At 39.4% G+C, this 25,279-nt stretch overlaps 2 protein-coding genes across 2 annotated transcripts; one reads left to right on the top strand and one right to left on the bottom strand.

Annotated features, from left to right (window-relative positions):
• Window positions 1–2,149: 2,149 nt before the first annotated feature.
• Window positions 2,150–3,588, top strand: LOC122083892 (ethylene-responsive transcription factor ERF008-like). Its single transcript, XM_042651822.1, has one exon. The coding sequence runs from the start codon at window positions 2,635–2,637 to the stop codon at window positions 3,088–3,090; it is 456 nt and encodes a 151-aa protein (XP_042507756.1). The 5' UTR covers window positions 2,150–2,634; the 3' UTR covers window positions 3,091–3,588.
• Window positions 3,589–12,063: 8,475 nt separating this feature from the next.
• LOC122083695 (CBS domain-containing protein CBSX1, chloroplastic-like) lies at window positions 12,064–24,732 on the bottom strand. Its single transcript, XM_042651572.1, has 8 exons — window positions 23,879–24,732; window positions 21,436–21,523; window positions 21,290–21,354; window positions 17,589–17,637; window positions 16,434–16,486; window positions 12,919–13,034; window positions 12,704–12,761; window positions 12,064–12,588 (listed from the first exon to the last, which is right to left on the bottom strand). The coding sequence occupies exons 1-8, from the start codon at window positions 24,113–24,115 to the stop codon at window positions 12,514–12,516; spliced, it is 741 nt and encodes a 246-aa protein (XP_042507506.1). The 5' UTR covers window positions 24,116–24,732; the 3' UTR covers window positions 12,064–12,513.
• Window positions 24,733–25,279: the final 547 nt, after the last annotated feature.

The following is a 25,279-nucleotide window of genomic DNA, read 5'->3' as shown; positions in this document are numbered from 1 at the left end:
TTATAGAGCAGAGATATCTCTTTCTGAACTAAATAATATCGATTAAAATATTCAACTCAGTAACTCACTTGGATACAAGGAGCAGGTGGGCGATTGGGACTTGGGAGGAGAGAGAGAGAGAGGAGTTAGGTCGGTGGTGGATTTAAAAGAGAGTTTTGGTGTGAGCGAGGGGAGGAGGTGGTAAGGGTAAGGGGTTGGGATTATGACTTGTGAGTTTTTCCGTCCACGCAATGAATCATTCTCATGCCTCTTGTGATTATTTTTTGGAATCTCTCTCTCTCTCTCTCTCTCTCTCTCTCTCTCTCTCTCTCTCTCTCTCTCTCTCTCTCTCTCTCTCTCTCTCTCTCTCTCTCTCTCTCTCTCTCTTATAATAAGAACTATTAAAAAGTAATAAAGCTGCAATAATAATAATAAGTTAATGATAAGAAAATAATAAAGTTAGAACAAATCGACCACTACTTTTTTCTTCCCTTAATTTAATACAAGTTATTTCCCTTCCCTAATCATAAAGCTAGTGTGGTACTGTGGTTCGTCCCTTCCCTCCAATGGAGCCCAAGTTTCAGAATTTTTTATTTTTCTTATTTTTTTATTTTTATTTTATTTTATTTTTTATTTTCATCCACTTGTCAGTGTTTTAGTTAAATGGGACAAGTTTATCTGAGCAAACGGTGTAGGTTAGCCCAGTACTCTCCATCTCTTCACTCCTCTATTGACCAAATGTTTTCACTGCTCCCATTGGTTGGTTCCTTCATTAATTCCGGCTCATAGGAGGGCACTGAGATTGTTTTATACAAAGAGAGGAAAGATAAACACTAAGATATTAGGATGCTGAGTGAACCTTTGCACTTATCAATATTTATTCAGGAAAAAGGTGCTCTCAATATTTTTTTATTTTTTATTTTTTTTAAATTAGGGAAAAGACCCTTAAAAGCAATTTGGCTCCAACATCAGGACGGGTCCAGTGGAAATACGTCCAAAATGGTACAAAGTCCAAAATATTAGAAAGGATAACATTTGTGGTTTTTAGGAGCGGAGAAATCATTTTACGCTTATCTTTGAGCATAGGAATCACATTGTCATTTTGACTTCTTTTTTTCTTTATTTCATTTATTTTATTTATTTATTATCTCTTTAAAAAATAATAATAAATAAATCATATGTGAGCTAGGGAAACTGGTGCTTGGAAGATAATTAACATTTTGTATTCTTTTATAAATAAAACAATGCATTAAAGGAAAAGAAAGAGAACAATATAAAACCTCAACCACTACCCAAAGGTGAATGACAAAGAAAAAAACCAAAAAAGGTGAAAAAACAGACAAGATACAACAAAAAAAAGTCAGAAAACAGAAATTACAATCAATCCAAACAGAAAAGCAACAAAAAGGGGGGGGGGGAATACAACAAAAGTAAAAAGGGTGGAAGGGGGTTGTGAGGTAGAAAATTGCCACTTGTACTTATCAAAGAAGTTATCACCTCCATATCCATATATGAATATACCCTTATCCTCTCCATTATAGTCTTTTTTACCTATAGAAGATGAATAAAATTTTTCTTAGAATAAGTTGGAAAAAAAAATCTTATAAATAAAATTCTATCAATTTGACATAAGAAACGCTCAGACTAAGACAAAAAAATATCGTATTATCTTTTCATCAATGTATTAAAAATACTCTTACAAATTTTTTCATTGGTTATATTCTGATGTTATCTACCAGAGACTGACATACTTCTTTCTCAGAAAAAAAAAAAAAAAAAAAACAAAAGATCTCTAGGTTATGGTTGATACTTCCATTCTGCTTGCATTTTTCCTTTTGTGTCTAAATGGGACAACACACAAAAGCTCCCCAAGCCAAAAGCTCTAAATACGTATTTGACTCTGATGTTCGCATAGGAGAAGAGCTAGGAACCGTCCATACTTGCCACGTCTGCAATTATATCTCTGCCAGCTGGCGTTTTGGTAAGTACGTGGCTGCACGGAAATCAACCATCACTTCTTTTCAGATTCACTCAACTTGAGAGAAAGAGAGAAAGAGAGAAAGAGAGAAAGAGAAAGAGAGAGAGAGAGAGATTTTATATCTAGATGTCGGCGTGGGTTGGATAGTTGGGGATTTACATATATATCGGTGAGGCCGAGGCTCACGATATTCTTTAAACAGAGGACAACGTGGCAGCCCACCCAACTGAGAAGGCCAAAGGAATGCATGCTTCCCTCACTCGTCTATCTCATCAATTTCTTATATATATATATATATATATATATATATCTACTCTATGCCTCTCCATGATTTCCATGGATGGATGAATGGATACATCATGGATCCATGAATGACACCTAAAAAGCCCCCCCTTTTTCTTCTTCTTCCATCTTCCTCCAGCTCTGCTCTTGCTCCTTTATCTTCCAGGGCCACCCTCTTTATCTTATACACAGAAATACATGGAGGCTCAAATTTTCCCCAGTAAGAAGGGTTCCTGAATCAAAGAAAGAAAGAAAGAAAGAAAGAAAGAAAGAAAACTTAGAGAAACAGAGTCTCCCCTGGTAATATTTTCTCTTTTTCTTTCTGGTTTTTGATTGAGAAGCAAGTTTCTTCTTTTCTCTGATAAGGAAGGAGTCTAAGAAGAGAGTTTTTGGATATGGAGGGTGACTGTTGTACATCTTCAGAGTCTGCAAGTAGTAGTTCAACATCGCGTAAAGGATCCCAGAGAGATAATAAGCCTTACAGAGGAATAAGGATGAGGAAGTGGGGTAAGTGGGTAGCTGAGATCAGGGAACCAAATAAGAGGTCTAGGATATGGCTTGGTTCTTACTCCACTCCCATGGCTGCTGCTCGAGCCTACGATACTGCTGTTTTCTATTTGAGAGGACCATCGGCTCGTCTCAATTTCCCTGAGTTCATAGTTGCAGAGGATGACCAACTCCATGACATGTCAGCGGCATCAATAAGGAAGAAAGCAACAGAGGTTGGGGCAAGAGTTGATGCCCTTGAAACTGGTTTGATCAGTTCCCAAATTAACTCTTGCAAGCAATCATCCAACAAGAAGCCTGACTTGAACCAGCACCCCAATCCTGAAAGCTCTGATGAAGATTGAGGAGCCCCTTCCCTTCCCCAACCTCCTTTTTTGCAAATTTTCTTTATATTTTTAATTTTTCTTATATGATCATGTATCCAGATAATTGGGTAGCTTAGAAATCAGAATTCAGAGTAACTGTCATGGAAGAAAGAAAGAAAGAAAGAATCAGTTCCAATACAGAAAAGCAACAGCAATCCTTTTCCACTCTTTGTAAAATAAGTCTTTCAAACTAGTTTTAAAGTTTCCTTTTTTTTTTCTTTTTCCTTTTTTTCTTCTGGGTTTTCTTCTCAAGAGTTCCAAAGCGAGGCAGAGTGGAGGAAACAGGGGTGGGTGGCATCCCTCTGGCTGCTATTGCTAATGGGTTCTTCAGTTAAGTGGAGAGAATTGACAGGAGAGGAGGAAGAGATGAAGGGATAAGATGGACTTAGGTATTCTTTCTTCTTTCTGGTCGGAGCCGTTGTGGATGATGTGCTTGTGGACACCACAGAGAGAGAGAGAGAGAGAGAGAGAGAGAGAGAGAGAGAGAAGGGAAGTTCTGTGGTCCAGTATCAAAAGTACACTATCCATAGAATGAAAGAAGAGGAGAGAAGACATCAGCGTCACTGTCATCGTCATCTCATGGATCGTAGTGGAGAGTTTCCAGAAGAAGCTCTACTGGTTTACACGGTCACGAAGACAAGAAGCAGGATGAGTTATTTCGGTGACTCGGTGGGTTTATAGGATTCTTCCTTTCCTTTCCTTTCCTTTCCTTTTCCTATCGTCAATCTAAAAGAAAAGTCTTTACTAGTCTTACCGAATCCAATAACATCTGTACCCTGTTCAGAAAACAGAGATTCCTCTTTTTTCTTTGGGTGGTTGAGGGAAGAGCCGAAGAGGTCCTTTCCTTCCTAATTTTCCTTCTCATAACGAATTCAATTTTTAAGGAAAAAAGATGAAAGTGCATGCTACGGCTCTGCAGGAGTCTGAATTGTGGAATCTAATTTTTTTTTTTTTTTGAAATGTCACTGTGTAGAGTTTTTCTGTTACTATTTACCTTTTCCGTTTTTGGCCTTTTAATGTGTTGGTGGGTTGTTCAGGCTTTTTGCACAACTGGTTCTAGGGGTACTGGCGTAGCGTACGCCACGCTCTTGGGCATAGAACATATGATAGTTTTATCTGAAAGCTCCTCTACCTCATACCCTTCATAGGTATGTCTAGGGGCGGGGAGCTCTTAGATAGACCAGATCTTCTCTTGGATTATGATTTCTTGTAATAATCTCACACCATCAATTAGATGTTGTATTCGCACTCAGAGGTGGCCTTTACACCCCTTGGATGGTGTGAGATTGTTATAGGAGGTCATGGTCCAAGAGAGGATCTGAGCTCCTCTTAGATAGGATCATCTATGTTGCATATTGGTTGTCATTGTTAGTAATCTTGGCTATGTGTAATTGATGAGGTGGTTAAAGGTGATGTCGTGATTGTATACGACTATTAAGTTATCTTGATAGTGTTTGGAGATGTGTTACACATTGCATGCATGAAAGTGGTATAGTGGGTGAAGGATCCTTCATTAAAAGGTAAAAAAATTAAATCATTGTTTTATACAATGACAATATGTTTAAGGGTATTTTTGAAAATATAGATGAAAGATTTAAAAAGAGACATATGCATGTATGTAAGTTATAGATCCTTGAACTCAGAGTTTATCACAATTGGGATCACATCGATCAAATATCGGAGTAAAAATTTATGATGTATTCCTCAGGCTAACGTGTAAGCTAAAAAATGTAATGTCTTACACATTAGTTGAGTTCAAACCCATTTTTTAGATTATACATTACATCTGGATTGAAGGTATAAACATGAGAAATGTATTTTTTTGAGTCCTCTATCAGTAGAAAAAATAATCGGGTTAGCCAGAATTTGAACGAGAGAGATATGATCATTTCCGTATGATCGCTTTGAAACAGGGTTAACCCAGTTTCACATGACGGGTTCAGTTCACATGACTTGAGTTAAATTTTGAGATATTTTGAAGAAGATTTAGAGGAATAACCTCTTGAAGAACAAAAGGAAGAAAAGCCCTAGAAGAGAAAAGAGGAGAAAAGAGAAGAATAAGTCAAGTATTTGTGTGCTCTCATGCAGAAATTGTAAGAAAAACATTTATTTGAAGATTTTTGTGTATTGAATGCTTTAATACCATCACCACCAAGCTTGAGAAGCTATCAAACACCACATTGAAGGTTCGAGAGGAGTTTTGGAGTTCATTAACGACAAAGAAACTTCTTGTGTGTGATGGAAGAAGAAGAAGAAGGAGAAGGTAAAAGGAAGAGGGACTACCATCTTTAACTCTTGAAGGTTCAAGATTCTCCATCAAGTTTATTAAAAACAAAGAAGTTTTTTGTGTGTGATAAAAGAAGAAAGAGAAGACAAAGAAGATGATGAACCATCTTCTTCTCTTGAAGGTTCAATGTTAGTCGTCAAAGAGAAAAAGTTGAAGATTCTAGTGTATATAGGAATCTCAGAGAAGCTCTCCACCCCTTGCTTGTCAAGGGAGGTAATCTCTGCTCACCAAATCCTATTTCGACCTATGTTGTTAGTTATATAACTTACAGTATTGACTGTGAGGGGTGGTACTTTTACTAATATTTATCATCATATATATTGTAAAGAGGGGGTGAAACCCTACCCCAGTTTGAGTACTATCTCAGGTTGAAACAGGTGTCATAGCACTTGGACTGTTGTAACAGTCACAAGCTAGTTGAGTATTGCTCAAAATATAAAACCAATAAAGGATATTGCTCCATGGAGTAGGCAGAGCTGAACCACGTATATATCTTATGTTATTTGTGTGTGCTCGTATATTAGAGTGTGTGGATTATGAATGCATACAAGGTAGGTATGTTTGTCTAATAAAATTGGCCACTGAATGGTGCAAGGTGGACAAACATATGATTGTGTGTATTGAACAGAATACATAGTAACTTCAAACAGACATCTTCAGGAAATCTTTTATAGACATTGTTCACCCCCCCTCTCAGTGTCAACTTGGGATTAACAACCTCCTCTGAGAAACATTTTCCTTATTTACGGGGAAAGAGTTCTTTGTCTAGGAGCACGGCCACTGCACCAGCACATGGGCCAATGGGAGTGTACTTAGAAACATCAATAGGATATGCATTATTTGCCTTTTATAGGGGGAGGAGCAATCATTTAGCCCTCCATGTGTCTTGGCAAGCCCCCACACTCCTCCATAGAAATCATTTTCCCACTTATATAATATTGGTGTTTTTGCCTCTACTTCTAAAACAAATAAGCGATTTGTCTAAACTCTTGGGTGTATCCAGAATACAACGCTCCCGCCACTACAAGGGCCGGGGAAAGGTCATAACGTATGTTGCCTTACCTCTTGCTTTGCAGAAAAGCTATTCTCCAACTTGAACCAATGAACACTAGGTCATTGAGGCTTACAAATGTTCTTAATGATAAATCGATAGTAATCCTTGGAAATTTAAGTACTTCACTGAAATAGGGGGTCTTGGTAGGTCAAGATTGTAAAAAGCTTACCTTTCATATAGTAATGTACTTCAACTCAAACTCTAAAAAAAATGAAAAAAGGAGAAAGAATGCTATACATCTGGCGTTCACCACTCCCTACATAGTGTCTTGCTTTCAAAGATTGTGAAAAGATGCCATTTGTCCCCATTGAAAACAGGTGATTGTGTGTGGGCACAGAGAACGCAAATGTATAGGGTTCTTCTAAAAAAAAGTTACAAATTTGAGTATTGTGGAAAGAAATCATCCTAGGCTTTTTGTGCGACTTGCACATAAGAAACAAATAAGAGAGAAATAACTATTGGTGTACGATGTCTTGTATTCTGTCACAGTTTAATCCAAAGAGTACTAGTGTAGCGCCTTGACAGGCGGGATGGAGATCTCGCTAGCCGTTTAGCGGGCCATGGGATTGCAAGGGGGGTAGGAGGCCCCCTGCATAGCAAGGGGTCTAGGGGGGCGTAGCCCTCCGCTCAAATTTTTTATTTGAGGGTAGTTGTGTACTTTTCGGATTAGGATTTTTTGCTATATATTTGTAGCGAGGATTTCTTTCTTTGTAATGCAAGCAATACTAAGAGGTGTGAGGGACGAGCTTTATAACCCTATTCTCCATTGATAGTGAAGCATGATCTTATCTCACCAGGGACATAGGTAATCTTGTTGAACCTGTAAATCTGTGTGCATTGCTTGTTCTTATTTTTCCATTATTTTCTGTATCGTTTTAGGGTTCCGTTACATTAGCATCAGGCTACTCTAGTGGAGGACTCTCCGATACCTAAGTCAGATCTCTTTGCAAACCATAGCTTCAAGTAGAATGGAAAAGTTTTGATCCCCTCAAGGGGGCTTACCTGGTTATTCATAGTTGAGTGATGGAATTGCAGCGAAGCAGTCATGGAGAGTCCCAACTTGGTAAGTGTTTTGATATTGATAGGAATCTTATCATACTATGAGTTTATCAACACAGTTAGAGTCCTATTGTAACTGTCTCTTTTGTATTAGAGTTGGAGTACACTTCCACCTTTGAAGGTCTATATAAGACGTGTACCTCCAACTCAGAAAACTGATCAATAAAGACTCAATTTAACATGGTATCAATAGCCATACAAGCTCCATCGAGCTAACACCTTCCTCCCCACGCTCTTCTCTCTCTTCATCACCCACTCCCCAACCCACGTTCCTCTCTTTTCTTTGCAAGAAAAAAACTCTTCCACTCCCACTCCCTCTCTCACGTCCCACATCTTCTTTCTTCTTTGTAAAAAAAAATATATATATCTCGCACTCCCACTCCCTCTCTCATGTCCCACATCTTCTTTCTTCTTTGCAAAAAAAAAAAAAAAAAACACACACACACATCAAGAAGAACCACCGGGCAGTAGCTATCCTCCCCACCCCTCACCTCATGGCCACACAGATCAGCCCCAATACCACCATGGTCGACACCCCACCATCTCCCCAATCCCTCTCTGGCGCTCATCACTTTATCTCCCTCAAACTTACTTCGAAAAATTATGTGTTTTGACGCATTCAAATTGTGCCGTACCTCACAGGCCAACGCCTCCTTGACTATGTCACTGGTGACTTCCGTTGCCCTCAGGACCCCGTCAAGCCAAAACCTGGCATGAACATGATGCATCCATTATGAGTCTTCTCATCACCTCTCTCTCTGATGAGGCCCTCTCTCTCGCAGTTGGACGGACCACTAGTAAGAAAATATGGGATGCCCTACATGCATCCTTCAGCTCTCCCTCTACCACATGGATCCTATCACTCAATGTCTCCCTTCAAAATCTTGTTCACAAATCAGACGAGACCATCATTCAGTTTTTCCATCGAGCAAAGTCCCTCTCTGATGAACTAGCAGCTGTAGGGAAGTTGTTACCTCAAGAAGATTTCAACATCCATGTTTCCGTGCTCTCAGAACTGACTACCAGGCCCTCGCCTCCATCATAATGGCGTAAAAGGAGCTACTCTCCTATAATGATATGCATGGCCTTCTCATGATCCATGAGACTCTGATCCAATCTCGTCTCCCCATCATCGATCCTGCAACCAAAGCCTCAGCTCATGTTGCTCATCAAAACTGTGGACCACCCACTCAATCCAATGGTGGTCGTGGTACTTCATCCTCAAGAGGCCGTGGTCGTGGTCGTGGTTTTGGAAGCTCCAATGCCTTTGCCCACAATCCCTGCATAATATATGGCTGCACTAACCATCAGACAGACACCGGCTACTATCGGCAACAGAATACCACCAAACCAGCCCTACTCCCTACTCCACACCATCCTTACCATTTCTATGTCCAGTGAGGAGGATGTGTTTGGTCTCCAGATCCTTCACAAAAAAAAAAAAAAAAAAGAATGAAATTCAAAGAAAACGTTATTTTCACGACAAAACTGCTGAACAGAAAGTAATGAACAAGTGAGGGAGGGAACATGTAAGACATTAGAAAGAGAAAAAGAATGAGAAGAAGACGAAATGAAAGTATTGCCAATGTGAGAAATAGAAAGCCCCTTACCATTACCAACTAAGAGTTGGTTGTTACCTATGTATGGATCATAGGTGGAGAACTGAGTGAGGTCAAGGGTGGCATGATGGGTGGCACCGGTGTCAGGTATCCAGGAGGTGGTGTAAGTCTGTGGATGGTGGGGGAATGTAGCCTACTCTGTCAATCGGGCATGTCAATTTATACATGCTCCCTCGGAGGACCTTTGGACCCTGGTCAACAGAATCATCTGTTATCTCCAGGGCACAAAAAACCAAGGGTTGTTCATCTCTAGGTTTGATTCTCTTCAACTTTAGGCATTCTCTGATGCTGACTGGGCTAGTGATAGTGCTGACCAGAAATCGATAGGTGGCTATGCCATCTACATGGGTCCCAATTTAATCTCTTGGGCATCTAAAAAGCAAAAAATGGTTGTACGCTCTTCTACTGAATCAAAGTACAAGGATGTTGCTGCTGCTTGCGCAGAACTCACCTGGCTCCGCTCTCTCTTTGCTGAACTGAGCATTCCTATCCCTACAGTGCCAATCCTCTTGTGTGACAATATTGGTGCCACTTATCTCTCAGTCAATCCTATGTTTCATGTGCAATTCATCTCCACAAATGATCAAATAGCTGATATTCTCACCAAGCCTCTCAGTTCAAAACAGTTCACTTTTCTCCGGGACAAGCTGTGAATTCAACCGTTCAAATTCCCACCTTGAGGGGGTGTATCAACACAGTTAGAGTCCTCCTCTACCTCAAAAACCTCTCCTACAAAATAGCAGTCTCATTGGACAACAACACTAGAGATCGACTCCCATTCGAAGTCTCTCTCTTAGGATATCAGAGTCCTATTGTAACTGTCTCTTTTGTATTAGAGTTGGAGTACACTTTCACCTTTGAAGGTCTATATAAGACGAGTATCTCCAACTCATAAAATTGATCAATAAATACTCAATTTAACAGAGTTATACTTGGAGAGTGCATAGATAGCGGTTATTCCACTTATAGGAACCTTCTATATCCTGATCGGTACAGGATTTTTCTTCCCTTTAGGGGTGATCAGAAGTCCTCTTTGGTGATATTTCCTGATTAAGAAAAATCAGTTCCTTTCTTGGAGTTTTCGAATTCGACTGTGAATGAGTTGTCTCCTTTATTGAGGATTCTCCGAGCACTGGTAGCCAGTTGTGGGTTATTTACTTGACCCTTAATACTAGTCCAGCCTTGGCCCGTCTCACTCGACCTTAGTTCCACATGTCGTGCTGATATTAACGATTATATTTTGTGCTTAACAGAGTAAATATTTGATTTTTTTTCATTTTCAATTTTTAAGGTTCGGCCGACGAAGATATGGAGGTCAATCACATATCCGGTTCCAAGTGGTTTTTTAAGCTTGGGAGGACCCAGCTGGTTTGCGGCAAAACCCAAAAGACTAGCAACAAGTAATAAGATGGCAGCTGCTATGGTGGGCTCTGAGCTGGTGGTGGGCGAAAACGAAAGAGATAAAAAGACTTCTTGGAATTGCATTGACAAAGGAGATTATTAGCATAAGAAGTAACATCTCTCTCATAATCGCACTTACAAAACTTTAAGTCCTTTCGATGTAAAAGGGAAAGGGAAACGGAAAGGGAAAGGGAAAGGGAAAGGGAAAGGGCAAAGTACACCTGTTAATCACTTCCTTTTGTTCTCCCTTGACGGCCGCACTTCATGTTACTTTCTAATTCCTTTCATTTTATACCGATAAACATATATGAAAAAAAAAAAAAAAAATCGAAAACAGTATATTCTCACATCAAGGATAAGTATTAATTGGCATCAGATGGAATTCTATATATTTTTTATTTTTATTTTGAGGTGCGAGGGAAGTGGGTCCTCTCTCTCACCCCACTGACAACAGCCCTCATAAGGGCTAAGAGGGGTCCACATTTTTCAAAGCGGAAGAGAAGAGAGATCAAGGCAACACCATGGCATGGGGTGGTGCCTAATGGCGTTTTTGTAATTAATTAGCAACGATTGTGATTTTTTTGGGGGTCATGTACTCATGTCTCCTTCTGAAAAACACATAAGAGCTACCGTATCTGAAAATAGATGCGATAAGACGTCCTCGCTATTGTTTGGTATAAGGTTCTCTGTATTCAGATTCGGTTTTAGCGGTTTTAGGCTCTCTTCCCTACTGATAGCAATGTCGAATGTGGAAAATTTAGGCTAACTGTCTTTAGTCTTGGTGGGCACATCCTATTTGTGCATAGATTCTGTTTTTCATTTATATCTTGTATATTTTTTCTCATTCAATTTTTAATACAAATGATATTCTAGCTAAAAAAAGAGACAAGGTTATCAAGGAATGTAACCTTTGATTGCCTGTCCCTATGCTTCTGGCCAAAGGCCCATTGTCTCGCTACACACTTCGCCTAGTGGTTTCCCTTTTTTTATTTTTATTTTGGTGAGGGTGGGGGGTTGTTTGTGTTCCCTTTAGGGGTGTCTTGAATTATCTGGAGACATCAGACCACAATTACTCATTACATTGCTCCCATCTTACCTTTTTTTGGTACAGAGCCAACAGGGCTCAGAACCAGAAACCTTCCCTGGAGACCAACTGCCTAGGGGTGCCTGCCACTGAACTAGAAACACATCACCTACCTCCTCCAGTTTATCTGAATTGAAAATTCTAAATCATCCAAGAGAGACACCGGTTATTTAAAATAAGACTCCATTTGCCTGAGATTTGACATAAGAAAGTTTTGCCCTACACACTCAGAAAGTTTGGGCCTAAGATGATATGGAAGAAGGCCTACGCAGGTGAGCAATGCAAGAAACTAGGGCACTTCGAAATAATCTCTTCTTGCATTTAAGATGATTCCCATATCCCCACCTGGGTCTTGTGGTACTAACGAATCAGAAGCCTTCTGAGCAAATGCTAGTTCCATATCTTTACATGAGAACCAAAAGGCTAGCAAAGGCTTTAGTGGAGAATAAAATCAAGGTGGATATAACAAACTATTACAAAAAATGTCAATACACAATACATAATATTTATCCAAGCCTTCTATATCTACATGCACTTGCATCTATATGATAAGGATAAGCCCATGACAAAACCACCACCACCCCCCACCCCCTCTTTTTCTCTTACTCCCTATACACCTTCGAACCAAAAAAAAAAGAAGCAGCTTAAACTAAAGACTATACATATAAAATGAAAAACTCAACTTTAACTGAAGATTATACATATAAAGAGCCCAGCGATGATAAAGATAAATACTTATGAGGTCAAAATGGAAGAGCCATTAGTCTTCTGTCCGATGAATCCCCTAGTTGGCTCAACAAATTCCTTTGGGGACAACCACTTGGATGAAGGCCAGAGATGCACCATTAACCAGCTAAAGTGGTTCACATCAAAATACAATCCCTTCCCATCAATGGAATCATTCTTTCTTTTGACTAGCATGTTTTAGCTGAAGCGCTGCTCTAACAACATTTCCCCTCGTAATAATTCCAACCTTTTTTTTTTTTTTTTGGGGGGGGTTTGGTGGGGAAAGAGAATCAAATCACATAATTAGCAAGGAACATGCTAGACAATTTATGCTGAATAAACAAAAGCAGGAGATATCTTACCAGCTTCCCCTTGCTGTTGACAACAGGAAAACGATGGTACTTTGTTTCAAGCAATAATCTGACAGTGCAGAAATGAGAACATAATTTCAGTTTCAGGTTTCCAACAAAATGGATATAGCTGTATGAAACAAAAAACACAAAACAGAAGGGGGTTTTTTTTTCTTTTTGGGGGGGGGGGGGGGGGGGAGACACCAAAAATAAATTAACAAAATTACCTAGCAGCATCTTCAAGGTTGGTAGTTTCACGAACAACAAGAGGGGCAGGTGTCATCACATCACCAATGACCTTCCCATTGGTCTTTCTGAGCAACTTCTGTATCTCGTTGAATGTCTGAAATATTAACAAGAAGTAGAGATACCTACAGTTGGTGAGAAAATTTTCCATACATTCATACTACCCCAATGAGACAGCAAGTAATGCACATAAATATTATGCATATAAAACACATCAAACACAAGCACACAATGTGCACCATTTTTACGAATTCTCAATGGAAAACTACAACTACATCATTCAGATAAAGAAGACGCACTTGCATAAATTCTCCAATGCCTAAGCTTGTCTGTGTGCAGAAGCACTAGTCATCATTTCATATGCTTATGTAAATGAGCAACAAATGCATGTCCAAGCATTTTTAAAGTACTCCATGCAATTACTACATTTTTAAGCCTCAAAGTATAACTAAATCATGGGAAAGGGCTCTCTGAGCAAGCGAGGTAGGATGGAATCTCCCACGCCCCCCACTTCATTGACCGTTTGATTTCCATCACTGCATCACAGTCGTTCAATCTTCTGGTGTTGCAACTCACTTTCTCCACTGCCGCAACACTATCTTTTTCTCCCCTTTCTTTATCCCCCCCACCGCTGCAACTCCTTTCTCTCTCTCTCCACATCTCCCACTCACCGTGCAAACCAGGCTGCTCTCTCTTCCCCTTCTCCCTGCCGCTGGCCTCTCTCTCTCTCTCTCTCTCTCTCCATGACCCCATCTGCTGCTTGCCGGTGCGAACCAGCAGCCCCCATTGTTCAGCCACTGCAACCGTCGCCATCATGGACTCTGCACAACCCCGCCCCAGCCCCTTCTGTGCACACCCCCTCCCTGCCAGCCACCTCCACCATCCTTGACCACAACCCCACTCGACAGGAACAACACCATCAAGGGAAACTAAACTTGTAGGAGAGAAGCAGAGCATGTCATGTTGGCACTCTGAAAAAAATTTCCCACGGTACCACCAGATCAGAGACCAATGCTGGAGGCTGCGATGGTTTGTGTGTTGGCGGCAATGGAAACAATATAACTGGTGGTCTTGATCTCTGATCCATGACGTTGCAGCGAGTGGGAGAGAGAAGGGGAAGAGAGAGCAGCCTGGTGTGCTAAAGAACTCTCAGGTACTAACCCCATCGTCGTCGTCATTGTCTTCTTCAGTGGAATTAGAACGGGCAGGGGCAGAAGAAGAAGAAGGGCCTTTCTCCATGGCATCCATCTTGCGCAAGTAGACCGAGGAGGAGGAGAAGTGGCAAGGGTTGGAGAGCCCGTACGCTTGGATAGCTTCCAACTTTTTTGCGACATTCTACAGAGGTTTTAGAAGGGATGGTGAAGGGGCAGTGGTGAGTGGCTTTGATATTGCTGTGGCAGAAGGAGTTGATGAGGGCCATGGTTTCTTCGTGGGACCAGAAAAGCGGTGGGAGGCTGAGGGGTTGGACGGACGTTGGTAGCAGGAGGAGGAAGAGAAGAGCAGATCCAGCAGCGTGCAAAGGGGAGAGAGGAAGGTGCGAAAGTGTCTTTGCAACAGCAGTGGAGAGAGTGAATTTCTGTAGTTCATAGATTGAAAGGCTGGAATTTAAAATATATGGATCGAATAGTCATTAAGGCGGGGGCATAAGATGGTGTGGGAGATTCCATCCTCCCTGCTTGCTCAGAGAACCTTTTTCCTTAAATCATACTTCAGAATTGTTTAACATTGGCCCACCAGCCAGCATTTCAGTATGTTCAATAATTGGCAACAGTACAACTTCTCAACAACAAAAGATATTATATTTAATGTGAAAATATAAAATAATTTGAAAATGGTAACTCAAACTTATATGTATACCAGCAGGTCTATAAGTCACAGAATGCCAATTTAGATCTTTTTATTGATGATGTACTATTTTACCCTTTTTTTTTTTTGATAAACCAAGAAAGGTATTATTAAGAAGGGAAATGCCCAATGCATGTGTATGGTGACTGTGTGGATTGCAGTTGTTGTATATTGGCCCAACCCTGAGTAGGTAGGAAGCCCACTGTACAGATATAATACACTTTTTATTGTCATATTAAGCATGCATTAGAAAAGAATACCCTCAGTAAGAAAAGAAGGAAGGGCAACCACACCATACAAGGCCCAGCAGCCATACAAAAACAGTATGTAGTAGTCAACCACAAAAAGTATATCCAATTTCACTTAATGTCAGTAGTGCGAAGGTTATAGAATTCTTGCAGAGAGAGGACAAAGTGGTCATCTTATGTTGGGTCTCACCGTACCCTACTATTTCAATAACATTTCCAGCTGAATCTGGATGAGATACTCCCCAGGTATTTCAATTATTTACAATCTTTTTTTTTTTTTTTTTTGAATATAGGTGTTAGTTACTTTTAATGTATGACTAGTGAATTTGTACAAGTTATTTTGGTTGTCAACGCATCTTCCCAAAATCTAGTAGCATCAGGGTGAGAAACCCTCTCACCCCAAATCCCATTATACATCTTTGTTTGTTGTAGTGATTTGAGCGTTTAGATATTCTTTCCAGATCTCCAAAGGATCCACTGAAGATAGAAAAAACTTTCCAAAATTTTCTCTAGGAAAACAAAAGTTTGTATTTATAAATCCCCATGGAAGTCTGGCCTTTTCAAACAGACAACGTCCCTCAAAGTAAAAAATCCATAACCTTGTCACTGGGTTCTGGATCCAGGTCCACGGTATCCTAAGTGACAGGCTTACCATCCATGGTATCCATACTGACAGGCTTACCACAAAATCCAGCCAGCATCTTCTGAGTAAATCCCCATTCCCCAAGTCTTATCACAAAATGGCACTTCTGGTTCTGGCTAGTAGCAATTCTCCATGATTTAGTGAATTCCAACTTTGCAACAATAATATGCAATTCATTCAGAACAAAAAGATTAAATGATCCGACATCTCTACAAGTCATTATAGGTCAACATAACATCCAAAGTAAGAGCCTCAAATTGAACTTTTAGTCTTTTAGACAACCTATGTTTCCATTCAATTCAGTACTGGATGGGTCTCTCAGATCATTAAACTTACAACACGAAAAGAATAATGTTATCCATAAAGGGGCGTCTAACATATTATTCCTCTTTAGGTCCATGTTATCCTACTAATCTGATCTCAATTGTTGCAGTAATAGCAGCCTAATACCACTGGAAGCACAATGACTAGAGGCCTATAATGAATAGAAGTGCCCATGGATGGCATGCCTTTGGATTTCCGGCAGGCATTCTAAAGAATTTGTAATTTACCATGGATCGCATCTCACAGCACTTCGCAGCTGGGAAAAATTACAACTCAAACCTCCCTCACTCAGCAGAATGTTATTATATGGTAGTTGGAAAAAGAATAGCATAAGGAACAAAGCAATATGATGTGTTGAGCAATTACAATTTACAAGCTCTAGCAAATTAAAATTACCAACAATATAATGGAAAGAAAAAGGGTAGTGCTCACATACTTTCCAAGAGCTATCGACTTCAGGAAACATGCTTGTATCAGATAGTCCACCACCTAATTGACAAACAAAAACAAAAAAGTTATAGTCTGGATTCACAACTAAAGCAACAGTCTTTGAGCAGAAAATATATCTCCTTTTGCATGAAATGCTTCCAATGCAACCAAACATAACCAAACAATGCTTAACCAAACAGAGGAAACAAATATTTATCATTGTGATCTCCTGTTGTTTGTTGCTTACATCACTGGTTTACAGCCCTGTAACTTCATATGAAGAGATCCCCTCTATCCCCTATCTTTTCTTTTCTTAGTTTTTTTTCCCCACCCTCTCATGAATCATCCTATCGCCTTTTCCACCAGTAATGAACAAATGAAAATTGTTTATAATCAACCCTTTGTTTGGAAATGGAAACACAAATAATGATCAACATAAGATAGAGCCCACCCACTTGGTAATCTATGAAATAACAAGCAAGGAGCCATAACAAGAACAAACACCTTGAATTACGAGAATTTGGCTGCAGTTCATCATCTAGATTGAAGAACAGAATGCACAAGTGCCCCACATCCAATTAATTGCCACAATATTCTAGCTAATTTTTACTTCAGTTGACAAAGGAAAAGTGTAAAGAAGAGGAGTTATGTTTCCATCATCTTACAATATGGCTCCATTTTTAACCTACACAAGTGTCTTTGGAAACAGATATTAGAAACAGCTATCTCTACTCAACCCTCTTATGTGGGTAGGAATTTCAATTGATGATTTGGAGGCACATACTCCTATTTTTCAAGAAAAGAACATAGTTTCGAGTGACAAATGTCAATTCCGTGAAACAAGAGTATAATGATGGTAGTCCTCGTGGAACCTGTCCTTTTTGTAATGATATGGTATTTCTAGCTGAAGCCATAATTTACAGTTAATGTCCCTTCAAAATATACTAAAATACATTCTAAACAGACCCTATAAAATTAATTCATTAAGATTCAAGTCAAGGAGGATGCTTTGCATTACCCTGGTAGTTTGCCACATTAACATTTATAAATAACTTTAGTGAAGAGTAACTGTGCTCCAAAAGAATTTAAACTAGGGCGAGGAGAAATATTTCCTCAGCTTAATTGAAACAACCAGGTTATTATAGCTTTGAAGTTCAGAAACCTGATATGGAGTCCAGTGCTAGCAAGTCATAATCAGAAACTACACCAACCTGCAATGAAAGAGGGGAAGGGAAAAAATAAATTACACTGATCAATATGTAACAGAGTTTGGTTGAAAACACAGAAGAATAAGCAGAGCTCCCTCAATACGGTTACATATTTATGGATTGATACAAAAGCATAGAAAAAATGTATCCCAAATACAAAGGATCATGATCAGTAATCAGCAGGTTTTATCTTTTCTTTGAACTTATATAGTCGACCAGAATAACATGGTCAGTGGAGTCTGCCAATCCAGTAAGATGACCTAGTCAACCCACAAAACTGTGACAACCCAGAAAGCTGGATGATGTTTAGTTCATTTTTTGAACAGTAAAATATGCAACTGTTTAATCTCCCCTACCTCTGCATATAAGTGTAAAAAAACACTCTTTAAAATGCATAGAGAATAACAGCATTGCAGTTATCTCAACCATGGTTTGAAGAATCGGGATTGGATTGGGTGTATTGGCTGACCACGATACTGATACCTAGGTGATACGAGAGCACTGGAACATATCGGGTAAGGAATCGACTGATCCAACCGAATTTCACTCATTCTTTTAGATGAAAATGTGTCATCTTCTACATGCATGATGAACACTTGTCATCATATGATGATAAGAAAAAAAAAGGAAGTTGAAGAGGGAGTGGAGGGGTGGGGAGGGGGAGAGAGAAACAGCGAAGGGGTGGTGGATATGCAGACGGGGAGTTGCAGGTGGGGGGGGGGAGGAGTGGAAGAGGGAAAGGGAGAGGAACCCCATTCTCCGATGAGACCATTTGCCGCCTTAAACTCTCCTTATGAGAAAATCCACCAGTTCTCTGATCCGAATAACCAGTTGGATTAAGATATTGTTGTGTTGATGAGGTTTGTTGCTGAGAAGACTGGGCCTTGAAAGTGGAGGTCACGATTAGGTTATTGCTATTTCTCAAGTTTTTTGTGAATGCCACCACTCTCACCAACATTAGAAATAGTGCTTTTGAATGTGTTCTTTGTGAATACCATCACTCATCATCGTGGCAGTCTTGGAGGTCTTGTCGACAATGGGGTTCTTAGCGGGCACAACAGCATCGATATTTGGAGTTGCAGGGATGGGGACTGGGAGGAAGAGGGACAAGGTCAGAGGAGGGGGAAGCTGGAGAAAGGTGGAGGAAGGGGAGGGATCAGGTATGGGGAAGGATGAGGAAAAGTAGGGGCAAGTGGTGTTGCAGCTGGAGAGGGAAGGGGAGGGAAAGAGAGAGGAAAATGGAGGGAGTGCTGAAGAGGGAGAGGGTCAGCCTTCTGGGGAGGGAGATTGCAAGAGGATGCAGGTATGGGGACAGGAGAGGGAGTACCGTAATTGTATTTCTTAAATATTTACTCGTGGAAAATTCTCTGGCCGATCCAAAAAAGGTGGATCAGACAGGGAGTCATCGGACATATCACCCAATCCCTTGATCCGTATTGGTATCAGAATTGGCCAAGGCCAACACCAATCCGATTTCCGATTCCTATAACTGTGATCTCAACTCAATGGCCATCAAAAAATATAGTCGACCCCCAAAAAAAGGTCAATCTTGCAGTTTGGTGCTTCATCCTTACTCCATTGGTGCCAACAGGTTTACAAAGGCAGAGACGCTCTGCTACTTGGATTGGAACCACAATGAAGTCCATTCAGGAACCACTTGAACAATTGGACACTAAATCCATTTCAAGGTTATTAAATAAGCCTTGTGGGGAAGGGCTTAAAAAGAAACAGTTATCCTAGCCAAGAAAGAAGAATAGATGGTTGCAGAAATGTAATAGCAAGAAAACTTTTACCATCATATCTTTCTTCACCACTGTCACTGTCAACCATCTCCTTGTTTTTTGGTTGCTTTTGTTTGATGTTTTTTAGTCTAGATCCTCCACATTGCTTATGCCACACTTGTGCAGAAATAGATGTAGGAAGAAGCAGCGTTCAATAATATACTCCATGCAAAACCTTCCTTCTCCTAGAATTCTGGCTTTATTTATAGAGGGTCTCTTTTCTTTTGGCAGCAGTCCCTGAAGTTACTAATGAACAGTGGACCATCTTATTTAGCTGGAAGATGCTATTGAAGAATTAGTATAACTCACTTCTAACATACAAGCATCTCATTTTGGGGCTAATGATCACCATATGCTCATAAGGTGGGAAGCAAAACCCTTCCCCCCCCCACCCCCCCGGCCCATGGAGAAAAAAGGGTTGTCACCCCCCCTGTTCCATCAATCAGATTTCTAAAAGCATACTTCTACAGTTCCATGGCATAAGCAACATACTGAGTACACAGGATATTAAGGCTGTGTTTCGAATGCATTCTATTCTGAGAATACATTCTATGGACAACAGAAATGTCATTTTGGTATGCTTTCTCATTCTTGAATCTCAGAATGTGACAGAGAATGCATCCTATTCTGCAACAGGCTCTCTATCTTATTATTAGGAACGTGTTCTCCAGTTTGAGAATGAAAATTCGCATTCTAGGAATGGGAATACATACCAAACATAGCCTAAGAGTCCAGACTGATGGAATCAAAGAATTTCTGGGTAAGTTTCAGATTCGAACCCACAGGTAGAATTGTAGGGTTCAAAACCGGTAAGCTAGCACCACTGTTAACTTCCAATCCTAGGACTCCAATTAACTCAAAACTCAGGCCAGATGTAGGTGACTAGCAATAGTTAAAACCCTCCAAATAAGATGAAAATCCAATTGTAAGATTTCAAGTTACTTACCAAATCATGGTGTCTTGAATGCAGCCCCTATTTTTATTAATAGTAGTAACTAGGAATCCCTACTTGTGTGGAGAAGGATCCCCCCACAAAGAAATACAGAAGTAAAATAAGAAGTAGCCTAATATAAGACCTAAATTCTAGATGCATCTCAAAATAGAAACCCTTAACAATGGAAACTAGTAAGGCTTTATAGAATTCGGCCTTCTAAAACAAAACATGGGCACTTAAAACAGAAACTACTTTGTAAACTAAAAAATTAGTAACATATCAGCAAAATCCTACTACTAAACTGGTAATACTAAAAGAGAAACAAATAAAATAAATTCTAAACCCCCCCCCCACCACCACCACCACCACCACCACCACCACCACCACCACCACCACCACGACCACGACGCAAGGCATGAATTGATGTAGTAATAAGCCTAACCTGGCCATGATATTGGACCAAAAGATAGCCGTAAAGGTCCCTTCTCTTCCTCCTTAGTCAATCTACATACAGAGCAGTTGCAAGTACCCAACATATACCTATAAATCCCAGCAAAGTCTAAAATGAGCATACCTCATCTCACTGCGATTACATTCACTGTAACATGGATCCTAACTGTCTGTCCTAGTCCTAGATATTCATATATAGGATTGCTTCCCACCAGAGAAGCAACTTTCTACTCTCCGCACAGCCTTACTTTTAGCAAATTACTTGTGTGTGCATGCCATTTCAAAATTAAAAGTAATGACTTATATTTAGCAGCAATCCAAAGTTTAAAAAACTCCAAATGAAATTATGGTTTAACAACAATTGGTTGTAAAGAATTATAAATCTCCCAAGGGAAAGCAGCTGAATATATAACATGATATCATTGATTATATCACACCATTAAAATCCAATGCAAGGAACAATGTTTAAAGATTGCTAATGGATACATACCAAGTTCCACTCATCATCAATCACAGGAAAACCACTAATCTTGTTTTTAACAAGGGCCTCCAATGCTGTTGACAAAAAAGATTGAATGTAAGAATATGGAAGGATTACGGTAGAGCTGATGATATACAATCTAGGTATCACTATACCTTCATCAACTGGTGTACTAGGCTTAACAACATGTAAATTCTCTTTTCTGGTCATAAAATCAGACACTGTATACACTCCATTTCTTGGCTGCAGGTCAATAGTCAAGGGGAAATAAGCCAAAACATAAGATAGAAATTAAAGCAGCACAAAATAAAGATAGAATATTAGTGAAACATAACCTACACAAAAGCATTCAAACCAACAACCGAATTAATTAAATCTCTTATTGGCTGGTAACCACAAAATCTTGTCTCCCAGTTTTGTCCAACAAATGATGGGGAAAGGTTCACTATGTGAGTCACTTGCAAAAGCTTCTCAAAGTGGGTCAAGAATCTGCATGTGGCAGCTTAGTCGCACTCATGTTAATAACTAAAAAGGAAGACAAAGAAAGAAACCACAAAAAATATTTTCTAAGGAAGAAAACAAGGAATGGAGCCTAGACCACCATGTGAAGTCTCAAACAACTAGGTAACAGCTAAATCAGCATTTTATTGTGAAGAAAATTGTAAGGAAATCTGGGGTTTCAATTTCAGATAACAATTTAGGCTTTGGTGGGAAAATAAGATGGAATTTTTGTAAGAACAGTGGCAAGCTATGAAATTATTATAGTTGGTCACGGTGTGTAGGTGACCCAAGGCATTGGAGGGGTCCTGGATGCAAGGCAACACCAACAAGGCGACCAAGACAACCAAAGGGACAACAGTCACCCAAGGTGCCTGGACACCTAAGTCTTCACCTTGACCAACATGGAAATTATAGTTTCATATTGGACGAAAACAGAAGACAAGGTTGTGGTGTTTGAGCATGGCTAAGCAACCTGCCTGTGAAAGGTTGTAGAATGGGCTAAAATGGAAAGGGGAATGGGAGAGGTTTGGGTTTAACAGGGGGAGTTCTGGACTTGCAGCTAAGAGGATTCAGGGTTTGCAGTTGGCTGAGGGCCAGGTTCAGGATAAAGGGTGCTAGAATTTGGATTAGAAAATCAATCCGTTGAGGTATTTGAACAGTTTAATGGCAGAACAGAGTCACTTGATGGAGAAATATTTGCAGAGATCCCCGCCAAAAATGAGAAGAAGTTTGCCTAGGTCAATTATGTTCTGCTTCTACCAACTGTTTATGCAAGCTTGCTCTGTTTGTTCAACCATTAAGGATATACTTAGTGGTACTGCATCATTATTCCTATATAAGACAAAATAATGATTAAAAATAAAGTATAAAGTTTAATAGAACATAAATAGTTTTCAATGATATCATTCTTTCCACATAGTTTTCAATTTTGCATGTAAGGTTATCTCATTATTACAGAGACCATTTATGAAGAAAGAAGCCCTACTCTGAAGAGTCTCATCAAAAGACTAAAAAAAACCTGGACAACTAGAAGCACAAAAGAAGACAAGTTCCTTTGCTCACTGTGAGAAATTTTAGGGTAGTTTCCAAAAGTTGACAATAACCTTTTTATAGTTTTTCTATTTCTTATCCTTGTGCTCAATTATCAGTTAAGTTTTATATATTGGACTTTGACCCATCAATGTAAATGAAACTCATATATTAGTTATCAACTACAAAAAAAATTTTTGCCTCTCTTCAACTCTATTAGAACAGCAGTGTCTAAGGCAGAGAATCAAAGAAAATAGTTGTCTACATACAGGAAGCTAGTGAAAACATTGTAAAAAATATTGATCTAGTGAAATAGCTGACCACAGTGAATTCGGCATTAGGGTGAAGGACAACAAGCACCCTAACTCCTACCCATCACCCAGAACAAAATCAATTGAAGGAGAAAAAAATTGAAACCATAATCCAATTTTATAGTTTTCCACCTATTCTATATCTCCATGCGAACAAAGAAATCACACTTCTATGTCGTGAATGCTAGGGACTGGGGTAGAACTCATCCTCAAAAGCTAGCTGTGAAGGAGAGGGTGCCCAAGTACCTATAAGTCTCCACATCGGGCTACCTACTTCCAATGTGCGAATCCCAACAATGAAGTGGGAGTCTATTCTCTAGCTCATCGTATTGCAATTTTCCAACCTTGAAGGAACCACAATTCTATTGTGCGACGAAAATACCATAAAGCACCATGTCTGACTAGAAACTATACTACCCAACTCTTAATTCTTGGGGAACAACAATAGCACCTCGAGGATGCAAGGAAATTTTAAGTTCACTCAACGGATCAAATACTAAAGTTAAGTTTGAATTCCAGTAATCTATTGGACTCTGTTCAATATCACCTTTTCATGTTAACACAATTAGTCCACCAACAGAACTCAAGGGGCCAGCTTCAGTTCAGATCCTACTTTCAAGTTTCAACATAATGAAGGACCAACCAAATCCAGTCACATATAGATGTATTTCAATCATGCAAGCTGAGACTGGAAACTTGAAGCTTAAACAAATGAATTGGGAAGTGAAAAACATGGAAAATCGAAGAGGCCACCTACCGGCACATCGTTAGCCATCAAAGCGCCGCTCCCAGCAACAACACAGGGCTTGTGGAGTCGAACTGAGCGATTGTGGACATCTGGACGAGGACATAGGGATATAGTAAGAGAGGGAGGGAGAGTGCACGGAGAAAAGAGGAGGCATGGCAGATACTGACGAAGGGTGGAAGAAGAGGAGGATGGAGAACAGAGGCGAGCGGCAACGATAGTGTCGGATAGAAGAATGGAGGAGTCCATTAGTAAAAAGGGAAAAGCTCTGACCTCCTTTGCTCTCACTGGCTCTATTTCCCCTGCACAGACCCTTTTGCTCAGGGATCTGAATATTCAATATTATTGGATTGACAGACAAGTCAGGAGAGCAAAAAGTGAGAAAGAGAAGAAGGGTCGTTTGGATTAAAGCCTGGCATGGAAGCTCTGGCAACTTATATAGGAAACAGTAACCCCCAAGCTTTTGGACTCTTCTTGGCCAATAGAACAGACTTTTTGCCCAAAAACAATGTCTTTAAGATTCATAAAAAAAAAAAAAAAAAAAATCTGTCTTTAATTACTACGAACAAGTACAAAATTAGTAAATTATATAATGTGGAATATTGAAAAGAAAGAAAGAGATTTTAATGAATTCTACTTATAAGATAGTAGGATGGATTCCTACTACGATCTTTCTTTCTTTCTTTCTTTCTTTTTTTCATTTTTGTTTTTATTATTTTTTTATTTTAAGGGGAGAGGGGTTCTTTATCACTAGTGAAGGGTGAGATTAACATTTTTTTTTTTTGAAAGAATGTTCTCATACATGTTTGTAATATTCAGACACAATCTATGGTTTCAATGGATCAAGGATTTCTTTTCTGAAACCATGGGCTATGTCAAAGCGAAACGAGGAAAAAGGATCAATAGTGTTTCATTTCTTTTTTTCATTTTTATTATGTTTTTACTTGATTAATGAAAAAGAATTATAAGTAGGATGGATTCCTAATACGATTTTTTTTTTTTTTTATGAAAATCAATTTGATTTTTTTTTTCTTGAGAGAGAGGTTCTTTATCACTAGTAAAGGGTGAAATTGACATTTTCTTTTTGGTTGTTGAAAGAATGTTCTCTTACGTGTTTGTCACGTCTAAACACAGTCCTGATTTCAAGGGACTAAGGATTTCTTTTCTGAAACCATGGATTGTGTTTAGACGAGGCGAGGAACGAGGACCACTAGTGTTTTTCATTTCTTTCCTTTTTTTTCTTCCATTTTCATTATCTTTTTTATTTTCATTATGTTTTACTTGATTAATGAAAACTTTTTTTCCAGTAGATGTTTTATAGATTCACAAGGATCAAAACCTCAAGCTTCGTTGTATTTTCTACACAGAGATTTTTATATTTATTTATTTATTTTCATACTAAAAGCTCAATAA

The sequence above is a fragment of the Macadamia integrifolia genome, chromosome 7 (genome assembly GCF_013358625.1).
Source record: "Macadamia integrifolia cultivar HAES 741 chromosome 7, SCU_Mint_v3, whole genome shotgun sequence".
In the NCBI taxonomy this organism is placed as follows: Eukaryota; Viridiplantae; Streptophyta; class Magnoliopsida; order Proteales; family Proteaceae; genus Macadamia; species Macadamia integrifolia.
Note: the sequence above shows the minus strand (reverse complement) of the source record. Positions and strands in the feature narration are given on the sequence as shown.